We start from the raw sequence: 17412 nt of genomic DNA, 5'->3' as shown, positions 1-17412 counted from the left end.
CTCCATACTGGTGACCACCCAGTGGTCTGTACAAGCTGCCTTTTCCCCTGAGCCCTCTTTAGAATAGAGCCAACACCTGATTGAGACACACAACCAGTATCTCACAAGAGTCTTTCTCCTGAGTCCATCAATGAAGACACAATTCAGTCTAAGACACAGATGAGTCTGGGCTGAGATACACGACCCAAGGCTATTTAAAGGAGGTCCCTGATCCCATACTCCTCTCTATAAACACCAATCATTTATACTTCCACCTTAGGTGGGTTAAATCTCTGACAGAGATTTGGTGGGACTCAGCAAATGCAACACCAGGCAGCAGAGCCAGTCGGCAAACCAAAGCGAGAGAAGAAAACCCCGGGTGGTGGTGGCCTCCCTTTAGGCATCCTGCTCCCAGTGCCAACTGCCGTGGCCACCTTGCAGGGACAGGATTACCACCTCCACGCCCAAAATTTGGTTCCAGTGTCAGGACTGATAATGTCACACACATATACACACACCCCAAGATTATACAAAAAAAGGTATATTATATAACGAGGCTTTCTGGAGAAAACAGGACAGGCTTTCCCTATTGGCCAAAAAATTGCTTGAGAGAGGAAGAAAAGGAAGCTGGTTTGGGATTTTTTTTATTGTGGTTGGGGGTGGGGCTAGGATTGAGGGTTCTTGCACACAGGGAGGGACTTGTAGGCTTCCTTAAGAGCTTACCCAGATGTGGGGTACAAGGGGAAGAGGGAGAGGTGAGACTTCAGAGCTGTCGGCAAACATCATAGGGTGGAGTCAGCTCTTTATTACAATATTATCATGAATAGATGATTCTCATACATACTGTTTAGGATAGAATTTGAATAATGTATATCGTAGTTTTAAATAAGACTTCACAGATTTTTCCACATAAAATCATATTCTTCTGGGTAAATATATCCCCTTGATCACATTTATTTATCATCACTCCTTTCTGAACCCACAGGAGAGTAAAGGAATAAAGAAGGCAGAGATTCGTACTATCATTAAAGACTTCAGAGATTCCTATCACACCCCCATGTTACTCCTTATCACAATTGTTGGGACTGTGCAGTAAATTATCACAGACCTAATTAGCTGTGGTTCTGGATGTGGTCATCATGGGCCAACTGTATCCCTACACCTGATTTCACTGTTATGTTGTAAGCAGGCTGACTTGGTGGGCATTTTCTCTCTTAGGTTTGAGCTATCAGGACTGTCAGTGCACTGGCTCTTGTGGTTCTCCTCCACCCACACCTTTGTAAACAAGCCCTCCTCAACACACAAAATAAGCACTCAGCCAACTGAAGGGAGAAAAAGCTCTCCAGTAGCTTTGTGTGTCGGTCAGAGTAAGAGTCAGAGTCCTCGCGATGGCCTCTAAGCCCTTCTGTGATTTTACCTCCTTACCCTCTGGCCTCGTCTCCACGCCCTGTCACCTTTGCTTGCTTTGCGCCAGCCACCCTGGTCATCTTGCTGTTCCTCAAACATCCTAGACGTGCTCCCACGGTCTCTGCACTTTGCTGTTCCCTCTGCCTAGAGTACTCTTTTACTACATGCCAAATCCCCCCAACATTTAGTGGCATAAAATACTTTGAAAAGGAGTGGATCAAACATCTTTGTGTCCAGTTCTCAAAGAGCCCATTTATTTACTGTTTCTCCTAAAAAGAGGTAAGAAGGAATTTGAACTATTTGCATTGTCTTGAGCAGTGTTTCTCAAATGATCTATAGTGAAGGACCAGGTTTTAAAAATGATTTCCATGTATTGTTGACCAAGCTGTAGCCCTCGTGTGCCTAGCAAGACTGCAGCTCGCACTTCATGTGACCCACCATGCTAGTCTGACAGCTAACCCAACTGGCTTATATTCTGTAAAGGAAGAGCCTGCTGATTGCTCTTGGTTGTGGTGGCAGTGTTCAATTGCTGTCAGTTTCTTAACTTTGTCACAGGTGGGTAACAAACTTGTTTGCCTGTTGGCACCAGACCAACTTTAGGGTCACTGGTTCAGGGGGGATCTCTCTTTTGGCAAAGTAGCTAAGTCATAGATGGGGAGACCTTTCTGGTCACAATGATTGCTGCTAAAGGGTCACAACACTATAATAATAGCTTAGGATGAGTTGCAAGCTTTTCTTCAAAGAAGAGTTTCTCTTCCTAAGAGTGAAAAGATATTTGAAGTGATTTGTTTTTAATTTTGTTGTTTGGTTGTTTTATATACCATTTATCTACATATATAGTCAAGGTCAATTAACTGCTCAGTTTTCAAATTGGAAATGAAAATTGTATAGCTGAAAGCCAAATGCACATTCTAAAACATGTCAGTACAGAATGTAAAATTAGAGGGTAGCAGGTAACTACATCATTAGATATACCATCCACATTATTAGAGATCTGATATTTTAACTGGATGATATATAAGGATATTATTTCTTAGGTAAAATGTGAGAATTTATGAGTTGAGCTGAATCTATTAAAAATTGTTGAATCCAAAATTGTAAGGTCTGTAATTACATAAATAATGATCATTAATAAGTCATTTCAACAGAAGTATTCTTCATTAGGGAGTTTCAATATCTGTTTTATTAAATCAAAATAGACCTTGTCATTAAAGTATGAAAATGCAATAAAGTACATCTAAAATGTTTCTTTTAATTGGGGCATAAGTTTTCAGTACCAAATAAATTGCATGACAGTTTGTACTTAACATTTTTATGGTCTGACTCTGTGAGGGGAAAGGTACGTATAGGTTACTTTAAAAAAATGTAGTGTGCTTTCCTCTACAGCCTCCAACTCCTATCCCCCAAGAATATTAAGGATTTTCAAAGGCACCAAATCTTTGAACGTAGCTCGTTTTATGACAAAAATCTATCCCAAAGGGGTAGAGAGAATACAATTTAAATGTTATATCAGCTCTTACTTTAGTAGATATATTTTGGGGTCATTACATAAAAATATTAAATAATTTGAAAACTTTATGGAGATTTATTCCCAGAGCAGGGCGTTTCTGATGCAAAATTGGAATGCTTGTGTAGTCACAACAGCTGCCCCCACCCCATGGGGTAGCTTCCATTACTTTACTGTAGAGATGAATTTTTGGCCCAATGTCTCAGTAATATTGGACACACGTGGTTTTAAGTGGCAAAGCAGTATGCTTATGCATTCATTTGACTTTCACAGCTACAGTTGGCTCCAGATTAGAACAAGGAGAATACATTCACACCATGGCCACCCTCACGGCTGCTGTAGTAGCTGGATCACAGTAGGCACTGTTGCTTCTAAAGACACAACCAACTATTGCTGAGGAATCACACATTCACCAGCGTGCCATACAGCTGGAAGAGAGAGAATGATGAACTGCCAGAAGGATTCTCCCAGAGATTTCAAATTAGGGTCCTAGTTATCACAGATCTCAGTTTTTAATATTAGTAATAAAATCATGGCTGTGAAATAACAATGAAACTAAAAGGAAAGATTTTCAAGGCAGTATTTGATTTTTCAGGATATTCGTCCAAATATTGATGTAAATTTTTTCCTTTCCAGAAAAAAAGTGGCACTGTCCTTTTAGACTCATCTTATTAACAAGGAATTAAAAGTAGATTGATTCTTAATGTCCATTGTTCATATATGCAGCATATTTGGAAGTCCAATCTATAAAAAATAGATTTTAAAGAATTAGTTTACTGTGTGAAACAATTACTTGTGTAATTGACATTTTAGACAATTTTCTTTGTTCCGAAAATGCTTGTTATAATTAATATAGAAACAAGATGATTTGATTTAGTGGGAAACTGCATTGATATGCTATATGGCTTGAATACTATACTTCTGTGCAGCATCAACTTAATGCTCTTCATGGTATGACTTTAAATTCTTCGTAACTCTTTTGCATTTCTGAAGCCAATTGGTATAGTTATTAGAGTTGCAGCTTTTTAGAAAAAATGATTTCCTAGAAAATCCAATTATGTCCCCTCTACATAATATCTGAATAATACTTTTTCCCATAGGTAAAGTAAAAAGAAAAAGCAAAAAGAAAGAAACCTTCAGTGTAAACTAAAAAATTATCTGATATGGAGAATTAGATTTCTGATATTCATTAAATATCAAAGAAATTCCAACTATACTCAGTGTAGGCTACCTTTTTATAGAAGTGAATGTATGCATGTTTGAGCCTTTCAGCTTTTACTGGATACAAAATAGAATGATTGATAAAATCCTCCCTACTATTGGCTATTATTTACTGACTCTTAAGTGGCAGGTTGTATTTATGCCAATTTATCTGCTTCAGGGAACATTCTTGATAGCAGAACAAAGTGAATAAAAGTAGTTTGCTTTGCAAATGAATGCAAATGGGAGAGCCTTTCGGAAAGCCCTTTAACAGGGGCAGTGCACTTTGATTATGAGTGAAGCTGCCATTTGGGCATGGTGAAAAGAGCACGCTTGAACCATTGATTGGGGGAGACAGTAAAAAGTCAGGAAGGGCCCCGTTAAGCTTGCAGTGAGGCAGGCGGATGTCAGTGTGGTTAGAGCACAGTGGGAGAATGACAGGGAGGATTAGTGTCAGGGAGAAGCTTTGCTGTAGCTGTGGAGATAGTCCCTGGGGTCACTCACCTCTGACTGTTGTTCTGTGCTGATGGTTCTGTAATGCAAACGGCCTGATGTATGCCTGTTCATTATCGGAAATGGTGATTAGAAAAGGTATTTGTCTCAAAGGTTTCCTTCTTTCTTTTTTTCTTTCTTTTTAATTAAAGGAAAATAAGGTGGCTTCCTCCATCTCTCTGCTGACTCCTAGAGTCTTGTGTTATACCAGCGTGGCTGCTGCCTCTGGGAGGAAATAGTTTAGTGCTGTAATGTAAAATAATTGTAATGTGGCTATCTGTTATTTGATGATGGTTTCTTTTGCTTTGCTCAGCTTTGGGTTTCACCAAGTAGTGCTGCTGAATACAGAGAATGTGCTTGCTCTCAGAATTTTGGCTTTTCAAGAAAAGATTTTCATAATCTTTAAGGTATTTTATAATTCAGTTTAATAATTTGATCAACTTTTGGTAGTTATTTACCTTCTCAAAAAGGAAGTGTTGCTTTGCGTGAACTGGATGGTTTAAGTCTTGGTCACAGGAGTTTCTAACTTTATTTCTGTTCTCAAGTTTTATAAAAGGCTAGCACTTGATAAATTAACTTCTTGAAAATACATGACTTTTAGAATTAAATATCATTACGTAGAATGAACAAAAAATATATTTTTGTCTTGGTTCTGATTCTGAATCAGTACATTTACTTGTTCACATTTTCATTTACACTTCTAAAGTTTTTTGCTTTCTTAATCATTTTTCTTAAAAACTTCAAGACCTGTGGTAACCTCACATGAGGCATTTGTGAGCATTAGTGACACACAGTGCACTTCAAAACAATTGTCTTTCATTTTCTAATGTCTTTAAAAGCTTGGGTTCACAGTATTTCTTCTTTATTATTTGGTGTACATTGGAACATTTAAAAGGCTGCAGGAGCTTTCCATTCTAATGTTAAATATGCAACTCAGACAGTCACCAAAACTATTTAGATACATTTTAACATTGTTATTTTTACAGAAAGCATAATGCCAATGCTTGGTTTCACAGGCTTATTAAATGTTTTAGCAAAGATTCTCTGAATTACCTTTTTTCTTTACTGTTTTGCAGGGACCTGAATGGACAGAAGAGGACCTCAGCCAGCTGACAAGAAGTATGGTTAAGTTCCCAGGAGGGACCCCAGGTCGATGGGAAAAGATTGCCCACGAATTGGGTCGATCGGTGACAGATGTGAGTTCACTCAGATTTGCATTGTATGGAGAGTGACAAACCAGAATAAGCCAACTATGTACAAGGCAGACATAGATGCATCCGACATTATCTTTGGAGAAAGGCTCCAGTCCTTTTAAGGACCTGGAAGTGAACCATTAATGAAATAAGCAAGAAGCAGATGTGACCATGGTCTACAATTAACAGCTGTGTGAGGAATTCTAGTGTTTAGAGACTTAAGCTACTGTAACCTAATCACAGAAAAACAATGCTAGATTTTGTTTAGAGTGACCCCTTTCGCTGTGGGAAAAAATAGTTCTCTGATCAGAATTAGAGAAGTTATATTTCAGCTGGATCTTTTAAACAGTGAAGTACAGATTACTATAGTGAGACAGGTGGTTTGCATTAATTGAATGAGCAGTATTCCTATGTTTTCATTTCAAGGATGATACCCATCATTCATTTTGACAAGTTGTTTAACCAAAAAGTTTTTATGTGCGTATAATTTTATAATTATATATAATAAACATTAAAAGTATATAACTATAGATTTATATATACTACAAATAATGTATATTTTAAATTATATATAACTACATGTGACTAGTTATACCTACCATTTATAAGACAAAGCGTTTACCTGGAAAGTTTTAGATTTAACACTTTGGAAACTTAGGGCAGAGAATCTTATAAAAGCACCTACCACAGCATCTGATATGTACTACATATTCAGTAAATGTCTAATTGAAATGGAGAAGTCTTTATTTTCATCAATATGATCCTTATTTTCATAAATGATAGTAAATATTCTTTACTGAATTTAAAGTAAATCCTATAGATCTAAAATATTTAAGGAGTTACTGAAAGCAAAGATTCCGATCTCTCATGTTGGTGCACCTTTGGGTCTTTTTTGATAAGGAACAAGTTAAAACCCTGCGTAATGATTAATAAGCACAACTACCAAAAAAAAAAAAAAAAAAACAACTTGTTGCATAAATGCTGTTATTTTTTATCGTAAACTATTCCACTTCTTAACTTAGAAACAAACAAAACATTATTGTCAATTTTTTTCTTGGTTTTTTTGTTTGTTTGTATAGGACCTGCTTTGAAAATTTTAAATTATATATGAATGTTTTTACTACCATATAGTAGGTCTTTTTAAAATCACATTTTAAGACTTTTTGTAAGATGTTTTACCTTATTTTGACTTGAGTTAAAGTCTAACCATGTGGAAAGTTAGCCCTTGTGTCTTACCACTTTTTTTTTTTCTTTTGGCTATTTCATGATGAGACCAGTTATCTTAGGTGACTGGAGAAAAGCCATAAGGATACCTTTTCTTCTGCTAAGAATGTTAGTGGGATGTGCATTTTATCTGGTTGTAAGGTTGTTTGTAAAAGATGAGTTAATAATGCCTTATCAGTAAATATCTGACCAGATTAAAGATGTTCCATGGTTACTGATGTTTTAAGTACTATGATCCTCTAAGTGTGTAAGTACTGTTAATATAATGATTAATGAAAATTACTAAAATACTTTTTAGAAAGTTATAAAACAGGCATTGGTTTAAAAGGGCCCCAAAACTTCAGTTGGCTGATGAGAGAGAATAGTTCACTAACTTAGTGTCTCCTTTGAAGATAGCACTGCCTTTAACTTTATAAATAATATTTCTATGGGACCTTACAGTTAATAATGCCAAAGGCAGATAAGAAGTTGAATAGAACAAATACTTTGTTATTATTAAAATCTGGTTAAATTTTTTATCTGTCTTTAAGAGGAGAGAGATGAAAGTTTAAATGCTAATATACATGATGTACCAACAGAGCCTTGGGATGGCTCTTTAATATCAAAGATCTAGAAAATTGATGTAATTTACAAGAGCAGTCTTAGTGCAGCCTTGGTGTAGGTAAAGGTATCTTTTCACACTTTTGCAAATTCATCCCATGGTCTTTTTTTTTTTTTTTTTTCCTTCTAGACTTACCCAAGGGAGACTGATTCCATGTCTGTAATAGATATTTTTTCCTTTTATCATGGACGTAGCAAACAATGACTTTGAGATTTTTTTTCCCCTCCAAGTATGAGTTCTATTTTCATAATACCAAAAGCACCTTGGAAATACTTAGTAAACCTAAACTTTTGGGGCACCAGAAGTGCCATTGTAACTTTTCTTCTATATCAGTATATACATAGAGACTCATACTGCATTTTCATTCTGTGAGCGTCATCTCCATAGCTAGACTGTACATCTCATTTCAGTTACATATACACAAATTGTAAACCACTCTCATTCTAAAAGACAACAAGTGTCTGAAGACAAAACTCATTTTAGTGAACACAGTGAGTTACACTGAAGCAGCTGAGATGGGTTTGGCTAATACAGTTCCTTTAGTAGAATGTTAAGTGAAAGCTAACCAACCACACTTTAGAAGATCACTTATACTTCTTTCTGGTGTATGGCGTTAATTAGGTTTGTTTCCATTAAGTGTTTGACTGTGAAAAAGAAACCAAGTTTCTGTCATTAGAACCTCTGCGTACTGACCGGATCACCTGTACTGATTCTCCTCAGCTCTGCACATCTGTTCTTTGACCCGTTTTCCTTGCTAAATGTGTAGCTTCAGGCTGAGTTCTCTTTCCTTCAAGAAACAATTGACCTTTTTGGAAGGGGTTGAGAGTATGCCCATGGTGGAATCTATATGTTCTTTATTTGGGTTGACTGATTACAGTGAAAAACCAAGTTTGTTCCTCAGTTAAGAAAGGAGTTTTCAGTGTATTAATCGTCATAATTAACTAGTTAAACTGCTAAATTCTACTCTGGATAAATACAAGGACTGTTACTTGCTTTGTAAAAAAAAAATCAATGCAAAGTATATTTTAACTCGGATATACCTAAACTGTAAGACTTACTTTATTATAGATAAAATATTTTAAATGTTAATATATGTCTTTCAGCAAATAATTTTGGTAACCACAAAGGACAAATTGTAAAAACAGGAAACAAAAACTGTCTGGCATGTAAAACCACCTTTAATGTGATTATTAACTGTGGGTTTTCTAAATTAAGGTCAGGGAGCCTCAGATTTCTTGCTTGTGAAGTAATATCATTCTCTTGCCTATAAGGATGTAAGCTGATTCTGCTTCTCTCCCTAGTCACTAATCTCCTGCATTCTGGTTGTGATAACAGACTGATTGGAGATGTTCTTCCTGCTTGGAAAAGGCCCAGGTAGGCAGTAAAACAAAAGATAGGTGAATAGATTTAAACAGACTTTTGTAATTAGCTTAGTGCTACCATGAGAGGTGTATAGTGAGATGAGCATTGCATATGCAGGTGAAAAGGAGAGAGAATAATAAAATGCCCAATGTTATTTTATACAGCCACAACTAAAGAGGAGCTACCTGTTGGGGGAATTTATATGTTGTTATGACAGTTGTTTCAAAAACTGTAAGCGGATTATTCAGTAGAAAATAAACTTTTGTTAGTGAACTAAATATATAGTATATATAATGCAGAAAGGCATATATTAACACTTAAAATATTTCATCTATAATAAAGTAGGTGTTACACTTTAGGTAAATCTCAGTTAAAATATACTTTGCATTAATTTTTTTAACAAAGTTAATAACATTCCTTGTATTTATCCAGAGTAGAATTTAGCAACTTAACTCGTGTATATTTTGGCAAGTATATTATTGCTATTACTTTTAGAGTCAGACTAGTCCTACACAAGTTGTAGAGGTGACAAGGATTGTCACCACCCTCTGTACCAGGCTTCCTGCCATAGTTATTCTCTTGACCAGCCTGATCTCTGCTCCTCTCCCTTCCTCCCTCACCTTCTCAACCCCACGACCTTCAAAGATATTTAAATTTTAGAAAGGAATGGGTCCTTTACACCATTCTTCTTGCTCAATGAGTCACTAGCTAATCTAATAATCAGTTTTCAATCTGATATTAATAGTTGATAATAATTTAATGTGTTACAAAATCTCTCTCACACACACATACACACACACTTTGTGGTATGTCATTCCAGACTTTAGTCTTCCTGTATAGGCATATGACTACATAATTTTAACAGTATTAATCTGTATCCTGCCCTTTTCACTTTGTTATGAGACATGAGCTTCTTTCCATAACAACAAAGATCCACATCATTTTTCTAAACACCTATACAGTAATCCATGTTGTCTGGATATAATTAAGGAGCACCCAACGGATTGTCACTTAAATTGCTTCCCTTTTTGCTATTTTACTGGGATGTTTTTTATTCTTCATTCATCTTTCCATGTATATCTGTTTCCTTAGCTTGTGTGCCTAGGAGTAGAGATGCTTGATTCAAGAATATGGATGTTTTCAGAACCTTTGGTGACTCTAAAATTGGCCTCCAGAGAGATTATAACAATATAAAATGCCCCTGCTGGTATGAGAGAGGACACTTTCTCATAGTCTCATAAACACAGAACGTTTTTGTTTTTCATCACTGCTCATTAAGTGAAAAGTACTATCGCACTGATTTTTATAACTTGCCTCCTTACCTACTGGTCTTATTTCAAATAGAGTTTGTGTTAATTCACTATATCTTTTGTTATCTTATTTGAGTGTATAAGCTAACAATTCCAAAGAAACGTTATACAGTAATAGTGATTAGTATAGACTTTCTGCTTGACACTTTAATAAGAAAACCTAATGTTTGGTCATTAATTTTAATATTAGTCATTGATATGAGAAATACATTATTATGCTAGGGAAATTTTCTTCACTTTAATTTTTCCAGTTCTAATTTAATACAGTTGTGTTCAGGAACAGAGGTGAATTTTTAACAATTTTTTTTTTAACATCCCTTGACATGATCACATGACCTAATAAGGATGAATATATTACCAAGGTCCCTGTTTGTATTTCCAAGATAAGCTTTACTTGGTCATATAATATTATTCTTTGAATAAACAACTGGACTTGATTTGTTTATTTAGGATTCTTGCATTTATATATCTTAAAATTTTATATAGAATTCTTGGTGTTTTATTAATTGGATATCTTTAGGTAGCATTATACCAGCCTTCTAATGTCTAGAGAGTCAAGAAAATATTGAATTCATAAAACAAAGAAAAAAGTGTGCTATGGAAGAATCAGAACAAAAATAAGTATCCAAATAAATGAAGTAGAATGGTTGAAAGTTATCATCTGGAAAATCTCCTAGAGAGCAGAATAAAAAGACAAGAAATACAGGGAATCAGTCCAAAAGGTCAAAATCTGATAAAAAGGAGTTCTAGTTAGACAGAGAGAACAGACCTGAGAGCATTATTCAATAAATGATACAATGAAGTTTTCCAGGATGAAGGAAAACCGAGACCAACTTGCCTTCTAAAGTTGAGTAGAATACATGGAGAAGATCCTGGGACGATTCATGAACACTGAGACTACACAGAAGATCTTTAAAGCTTCTAGGGAGAAGAAACCTCTAAAGGTCAGAGTAACAGCAGATTCCAGGAGACAAGAGAACAGTGGCCTTCACAGTCCAAAGGGAAATGGTTCTGAATCTAGAACAGACCAGCTACAATGATAAATAACGTGGGGTAAGGACTCATACTCATTCTTAGAAAGTTTGCAGGGACTGCACTCCAGCAAATGAGGGATAAATCAACAAAGAGGAAGACATGGAACTCTCAGAATGGTGGACCGAGCCCAGTGAATAGAAAGCCCAAGACTCCAGAGATATAGCAGGCAAAGAGTGCAGAAAGTCCATGTTGGAGCAGAACCAAAGACTGGGCGAGAACAACTGCAGGAATTGATAATACGTGAACAAAAGGCAACTAGAAACTCCACAGACAGAAAACCATACAAAAAGGCATGGTCCAAATTGAAGTTCAGCCCTACCTCAGGTTCAGTTCCAGGCCACTGAAATAAAGCAAATATCACAATAAAGTGACCCACACGAATTTTTTGGTTTCCCAATGCTTATAAAAGTTATGTTTACACTATACTGTAATCTGTAAAATGTGCAATAGCATCATGTCCAAAAAATGTACATACCTTAATTTAAAATAATTTATTGCTTAAAAAAAAAAGCTAACCATCATCTGAGCCTTCGATGAGTCATAATTTTTCTGCAGTAGTAACATCAAAGATCACAGATCACAACAAATATAATAATAATTAAAAGGTTTGAAATATTGTGAGAGTTACCAAAACGTGACAGAGACACAAAATGAGCAGATGCTACTGGTAAAATGGTACCCATAGACTTTCTTGACACAGAGTTGCCACAAAGCTTCAATTTATAAAAACCACAGTCTGCCTGTATACTAAAAAATAGAACAATAGAAACAGCAAAAGAATTTGATACTGAGAACATTCTCCTTTAAGTGACACAAGACGTGTGATCACAGCACAGAACTTGTCTCTACAGTGAGTAATGTTTACCAGATCAATTATGTAAGATCTTACATAATGGCTTTTCATATTTTAAACATTTGATATGCTTTCAAATGTTTTTTCAGTTTTAAAATCAACAAATTATGGAAGGCTATGGCAAGCTGTCCATCCAAATATGTTCTCCCTTTTTCTAGTAATAGAGAAGGCAGGCACATATTTGCCCAGAAACACTGCACTTCCAAGCCCTCCAAGCTCTCCTATGGCTAGGTTACTAATTTCTTCTCAGAGGAACATAACTGAAGTAATGTATGTGCCTAGAAGCTCTTACTTTTCCCTTCCACTGAGCTGGAATACCAATTTGCCTGCAACTAAGCTGCAATCACAGAGGCAAAGACAATTGCCCTAACGAATGGCAGGGAAGCATGTTGGAAAGAATAGGAATGTATGGAGTAAAAAAACAAAATTGTAGACAGTGACAAACTCTATGAAGAAAAATAAAGCAGAGTAAGAGGTTAGAGACTGAAGGGAGTGCAATTTAAAGTGGGATTCTGAGAGGAAAGTCCTCTCTAAGAGGTAATTTTGAGCAGAGAGCAAAGCAACTGAGGGATCGAGGTTGTCTGAGAAAGAGTGTTCCAGGTGGAAGAAACAGCACTTGCAAAGGCTTTGAGGCAAGAGCATGCTTGGGGTGTGCAGAGTCCAGCAAAGAGGTCAATATGGCTGAGCAGGAGGGGATTAGAGAAGATGAGGCCAAGAGAGTGGAGGACGAGACCACATAGGACCTCATTGGTCAAGGTAAAGATTTTGGATTTTACTCTGAGACAGGAAAGCACCAGAAGATTTTGGGCAAAGGAGTGCAAGATTCAACAGGGTCAGTCTGACTTCCTTGTGGAGAAGATGCTGTGGCAGGGCAAGTGTGGGAGCAAGAAGGCAGGCCAAGTAAGTTTGGACCAGGGGTTATGGGTACAGGTGGAAAAAAGATGTTGAATTCAGGATATAATATACCAAAAACATGTTATGTGTACTTGTAACCATCAGAAGAACTGTGAACATACAGATGGCCAACAGGCACATGAAAAGATGCTCAGTATCACTACTTATTACAGAAATGCAAATTAAAACTACAATAAGGTATCATCTCACACCAGTCAGAATGGCCATCATTAAAAAGTCCACAAATGACAAATGCTGGAAAGTGTGTAGAGAAAAAGGAACCCTCCCACACTGTTGGTGGGAATGTAAATTGGTGCAGCCACTATGGAAAACAGTATGGACGTTCCTTAAAAAACTAAAAATAGAGCTACCATATGATCCAGCAATCCCACTCCTGGCATATACCCAGAACAGACAAAAACTTTAATTTGAAAGGATACATGAACCCCAGTGTTTGTAGCAGCACTGTTTACAACAGCCAAGCCATGGAAGCAACCTAAGTATCCATCAACAGATGAATAAAGATGTTATATGTACACAATGGAATATTAGCCATTAAAAAAGAATGAAATGATGCCATTTGCACAACATGGATGAACCTAGAGAAAGACAAATATCATGATATCACTTATATATGGAATCTTTAAAAATGGTATAAATGAACTTATTTACAAAACAGACTCAGACATAGATAACAAACTTACGGTTACCAAAGCAAATGGCATGGGGTGGGGTGGGAGATAAATGAGGAGCTTGGGATTAACATAAACACACTACTATATATAAAACAAACAAGGACCTACTGTATAGCACAGGGAACTATATTCAATATCTTGTAATAATCTATAAGGGAAAAGAATCTGAGAAAAAACATATATATGTATAACCAGGTCACTTTGCTGTACACCTGAAACCAACACAACATTGTAAATTTACTACACTTCAATTTTTTAAAAATGGTTAAAATCAAAAAAATTTTTAAATTAAAAAAAATTTTTTTAAAGCTCTTTATTGGAATATAATTGCTTTACACTCTTGTACCAGCTTTTGAGGTACACCAAAGTGAATAAGCTGTATTTATACATATATCCCCATATCCCCTCCCTCCCGCTCTCCCTGTTCTGGCCCTCTAAGGCATCACCCATCATTGAATTGATATTCCTTTGTTATACAGCAACTTCCCACTAGCTATCTAAAAAAATTTTTTTTAAATAACAACAGAAATGCATGCTTCTGCACATAGGGTACATGGCTCTTCATCAGAAACCCCTGTGGTAAACTTTTTTTTTTTAAGCTATGTACATGTATTACCTTGATTTTTAAAACTACTTTTAAAAATTTAAAGAAAAAAAATTTTACTTTTAATATCTTTCCATGTCAATTTATATAGGCCTACCTCATTCTTTTTAATTTTTTATTATAAAAGGCTTTATTGATTTACAGAAATAGAAAAAACAGTCCTGAAATTTGTATGGAACCACAACAAACCCCAAATAGCCAGAACAATCTTGACAGAAAACAAAGCTTGGAGGGGTCACATATCCTGTTTTCAAAATATGTTATAAAGCTACAGTAATCAAAACAGTAAGGAACTGGCAGCTGACACCTAGGCCACGAGGGCAGTAGGAAAGTTCAGCCTCTATTGAAACACTTGCCACACCATCCCCTCAACAAAGACAGCTTTATTAGAGGATTTCTATAGCCATCTATTAATATTTTTGCCTGTCTATATTCCCCCATCAAAGGGTCTTGAGTCTAATTTGAATGTTCTAGCAAAGGAATAACAACTATTTGCACACCCTTGTCCAGAGAATGTCCTCCTTTTGTTTGGTTCAGCTGTCTTCTTCCACAGAGGACACAGCTTAAGGAGGGGCAAACAGAATAGTGGATAGAGGGGAACAAGCCTGTTTACACATCAATAGGGTGATGGGTTACCACCAACAGATCTCTCTGACACACATTGAGGAAATCAAAGTACAAAGGGCTTGAATCTTCACTAAATTCACCTAGTTGGTGATTTGCAGTAACTCTGGTAAAGTAGTACAGAATTGGCCTTCTTGAGAGGTGAGACCAAACTCCCAAACTGTCAATATTCAAGCCTGTTTTGGATTGCTCTTTCCTTACTTTAGCCAACACTGATTTAGATAAAAAAAGGTTTAAAGCAATAAACAATGATTTTCTTTCTTATAAGCACAGTCCTAATTCATTGGAAATCTGCTGAAGGAGTATACCAGGAAATAGCCACATTGGAAGCTCCTTGAGGTAGATAAGACTAGATCTTATACGTACAACACTGATCTCAGTACAGTGATATGCTAAGTGAGTACTTAATAAATCTTCAGTAATTCAACTGAATTGAAAGATACTTCATTAATAATGTCACATCTAGGGAACTCCCTGGCGGTCCAGTGGTTAGGACTCCATGCTCTTATTGTGGAGGGCCCAGGTTCAATCACTGGGTGGGGAAATAAGATTCCATAAGCCAAATGGTGTGGCAAAAAAATAATAATAATAAAATAATGTCACATCTAGTGAATCAGAGTATTTGATCTAAAAAGAAATCATTAATGCAATCTTTGTTTTATGGACAAAGAAGTAAAGTGGAAAGAGAACAGAATTTAAAAGAAAACCTGGCTTTGATGTCCTAATGCTACCATTTATGGGCTGTGTGATTTTTGTAGGTCCCCATATCACTCTTTGAGCTTCAGTTTCTTCACCTGTGATATGAATTTCACGGAGTAGCTGGGGGGTGAAATGTGATAACATTATGAAAATACTTTGTTATTATGCACCATTACACAATTGTAAATTACTATAATAATCACTTGCTGCAGATGTGAGTTCTAGAAAGATAAAAGTTCAAGGCAGCATAGCTAGTTAATGGCAGCCTTGGACAAGAACTCAGATTGTTTGACTCTTAATTAAGCCACACTGTCCTCTTAGTTTAGCAAAGACTTGATTTTTAACCCTGTGTGTAAAACAGCACTATTCTTTGATAGCCATGCCTAGATCAAATAGCATCTTCAAAGTCAAATCTCTTGGTTTCCTGAGGTTCTGGACCAAAGGAGGATAAATTTGAGAGCAAGGTATTTCATGTCCCAAGACACTGGCCAGTCCATGGGGCTGAAACTCCAGAGAGCTCCAGAAGCAGTTGCTTGCTTTCCTTTGAATTTTTGAACCACAGAAATATTCAGCATCTCAAGCTCTAACGGAACACTTATCTTCCTCAGTGATTCATTCAAGCAAAGCATACTTGCAGATTACATGAAAATTTTTCTATGTATATCTCCCATTTACCATTCTTATATGTTTTTTCCTGGATCTTATTTAGTGTCCTATATTATCAATATACTGAGTTTGTACTAGGTTGGCCAAAAAGTTCATTCAGGATTTTCCAGAATATCTTATGGAAAGACCCAAACGAACTTTTTAGCCAACCCTATAATTTGTACTCACTCATCAGAACCCTGTATCTTACCAAGAGGATAGTATCCACTTTAAAGTCTAGATCTAATTTACTAGTTACAATGGCATTCACTTTGAATACCATGGATGTTTTATTCATGAAGGAACTGGTTGCTCACAGTATAATCTATGGTCTGGTGACAGCATTGTACTTTACAGTGGGGATTTATTTTATTACCCTGAATTATTTGCTTAACTCTGTTTGTCTTATGTATAGCTTAGAGATGCAGCAAGTCAATAGATGGTGACCCCTGAGTAGATGCTAATGTGTTAATGCAATGTAAAATTGCTTCCTTGTGCTAAAAATTTGGGGAACCCATTTAAAAAAAGAAGAAAATGGGTGAATGTATGTTGGGTTGTTACAATATCTTGCCAACAGACTAAAAATATCTGCAGAACTACACTTTTGTCTGTTGGCATTAGTATTTTCTCCCAGTAAATGGCCATATCTACATTACTTACAGAAGTAATCAGGAAGTTAATGGAAGGCCTTCTTTATGATTAAGATGAACACTATTATTATTTCTTGTATTTTCTATCCAGAAAGAGAATCCAGAGAAAAATTTAAAGACGTTGGAGAAATAATAAGAATAAACGGCACTGCTTTCTACCAGTTGGAAACATTTTTTCAGGTAGTTTATTTAATGTTCAGGTAACAGAGTACCCTTTTTATTTGAAAGCTACAGTAGTTCCTGGTTATAACGAGCGCTAGATTCAGCAGAAAGTTGGCCAAAATTAAATACAACTGAATGAAAATACAGCTGATCCTTGAACAACATGACAGGGGCAGTAATCCCCTGCACAGTTGAAAATCCACATATAATTTTACAGTCAGCCCTCTGTACCCATAGTTCTGCCTCCTCAGATTCAACCAACTGTGGACTGTGTAG

The 17412-nt window shown here is 36.2% G+C and overlaps 1 protein-coding gene across 1 annotated transcript in view; it reads left to right on the top strand.

The window, feature by feature from the left end:
• Positions 1-17412, top strand: part of DNAJC1 (DnaJ heat shock protein family (Hsp40) member C1) — a 186621-nt gene that overhangs the window by 150856 nt on the left and 18353 nt on the right. The window contains exon 9 of the mRNA XM_057731493.1: positions 5662-5781. Within this exon, the coding sequence (XP_057587476.1) occupies positions 5662-5781 (120 nt within the window). The remainder of the gene's footprint in view (positions 1-5661; positions 5782-17412) is intronic.

The sequence above is a fragment of the Hippopotamus amphibius genome, chromosome 4 (assembly GCF_030028045.1).
Source record: "Hippopotamus amphibius kiboko isolate mHipAmp2 chromosome 4, mHipAmp2.hap2, whole genome shotgun sequence".
Lineage (NCBI taxonomy): Eukaryota > Metazoa > Chordata > Mammalia > Artiodactyla > Hippopotamidae > Hippopotamus > Hippopotamus amphibius.
Note: the sequence above shows the minus strand (reverse complement) of the source record. Positions and strands in the feature narration are given on the sequence as shown.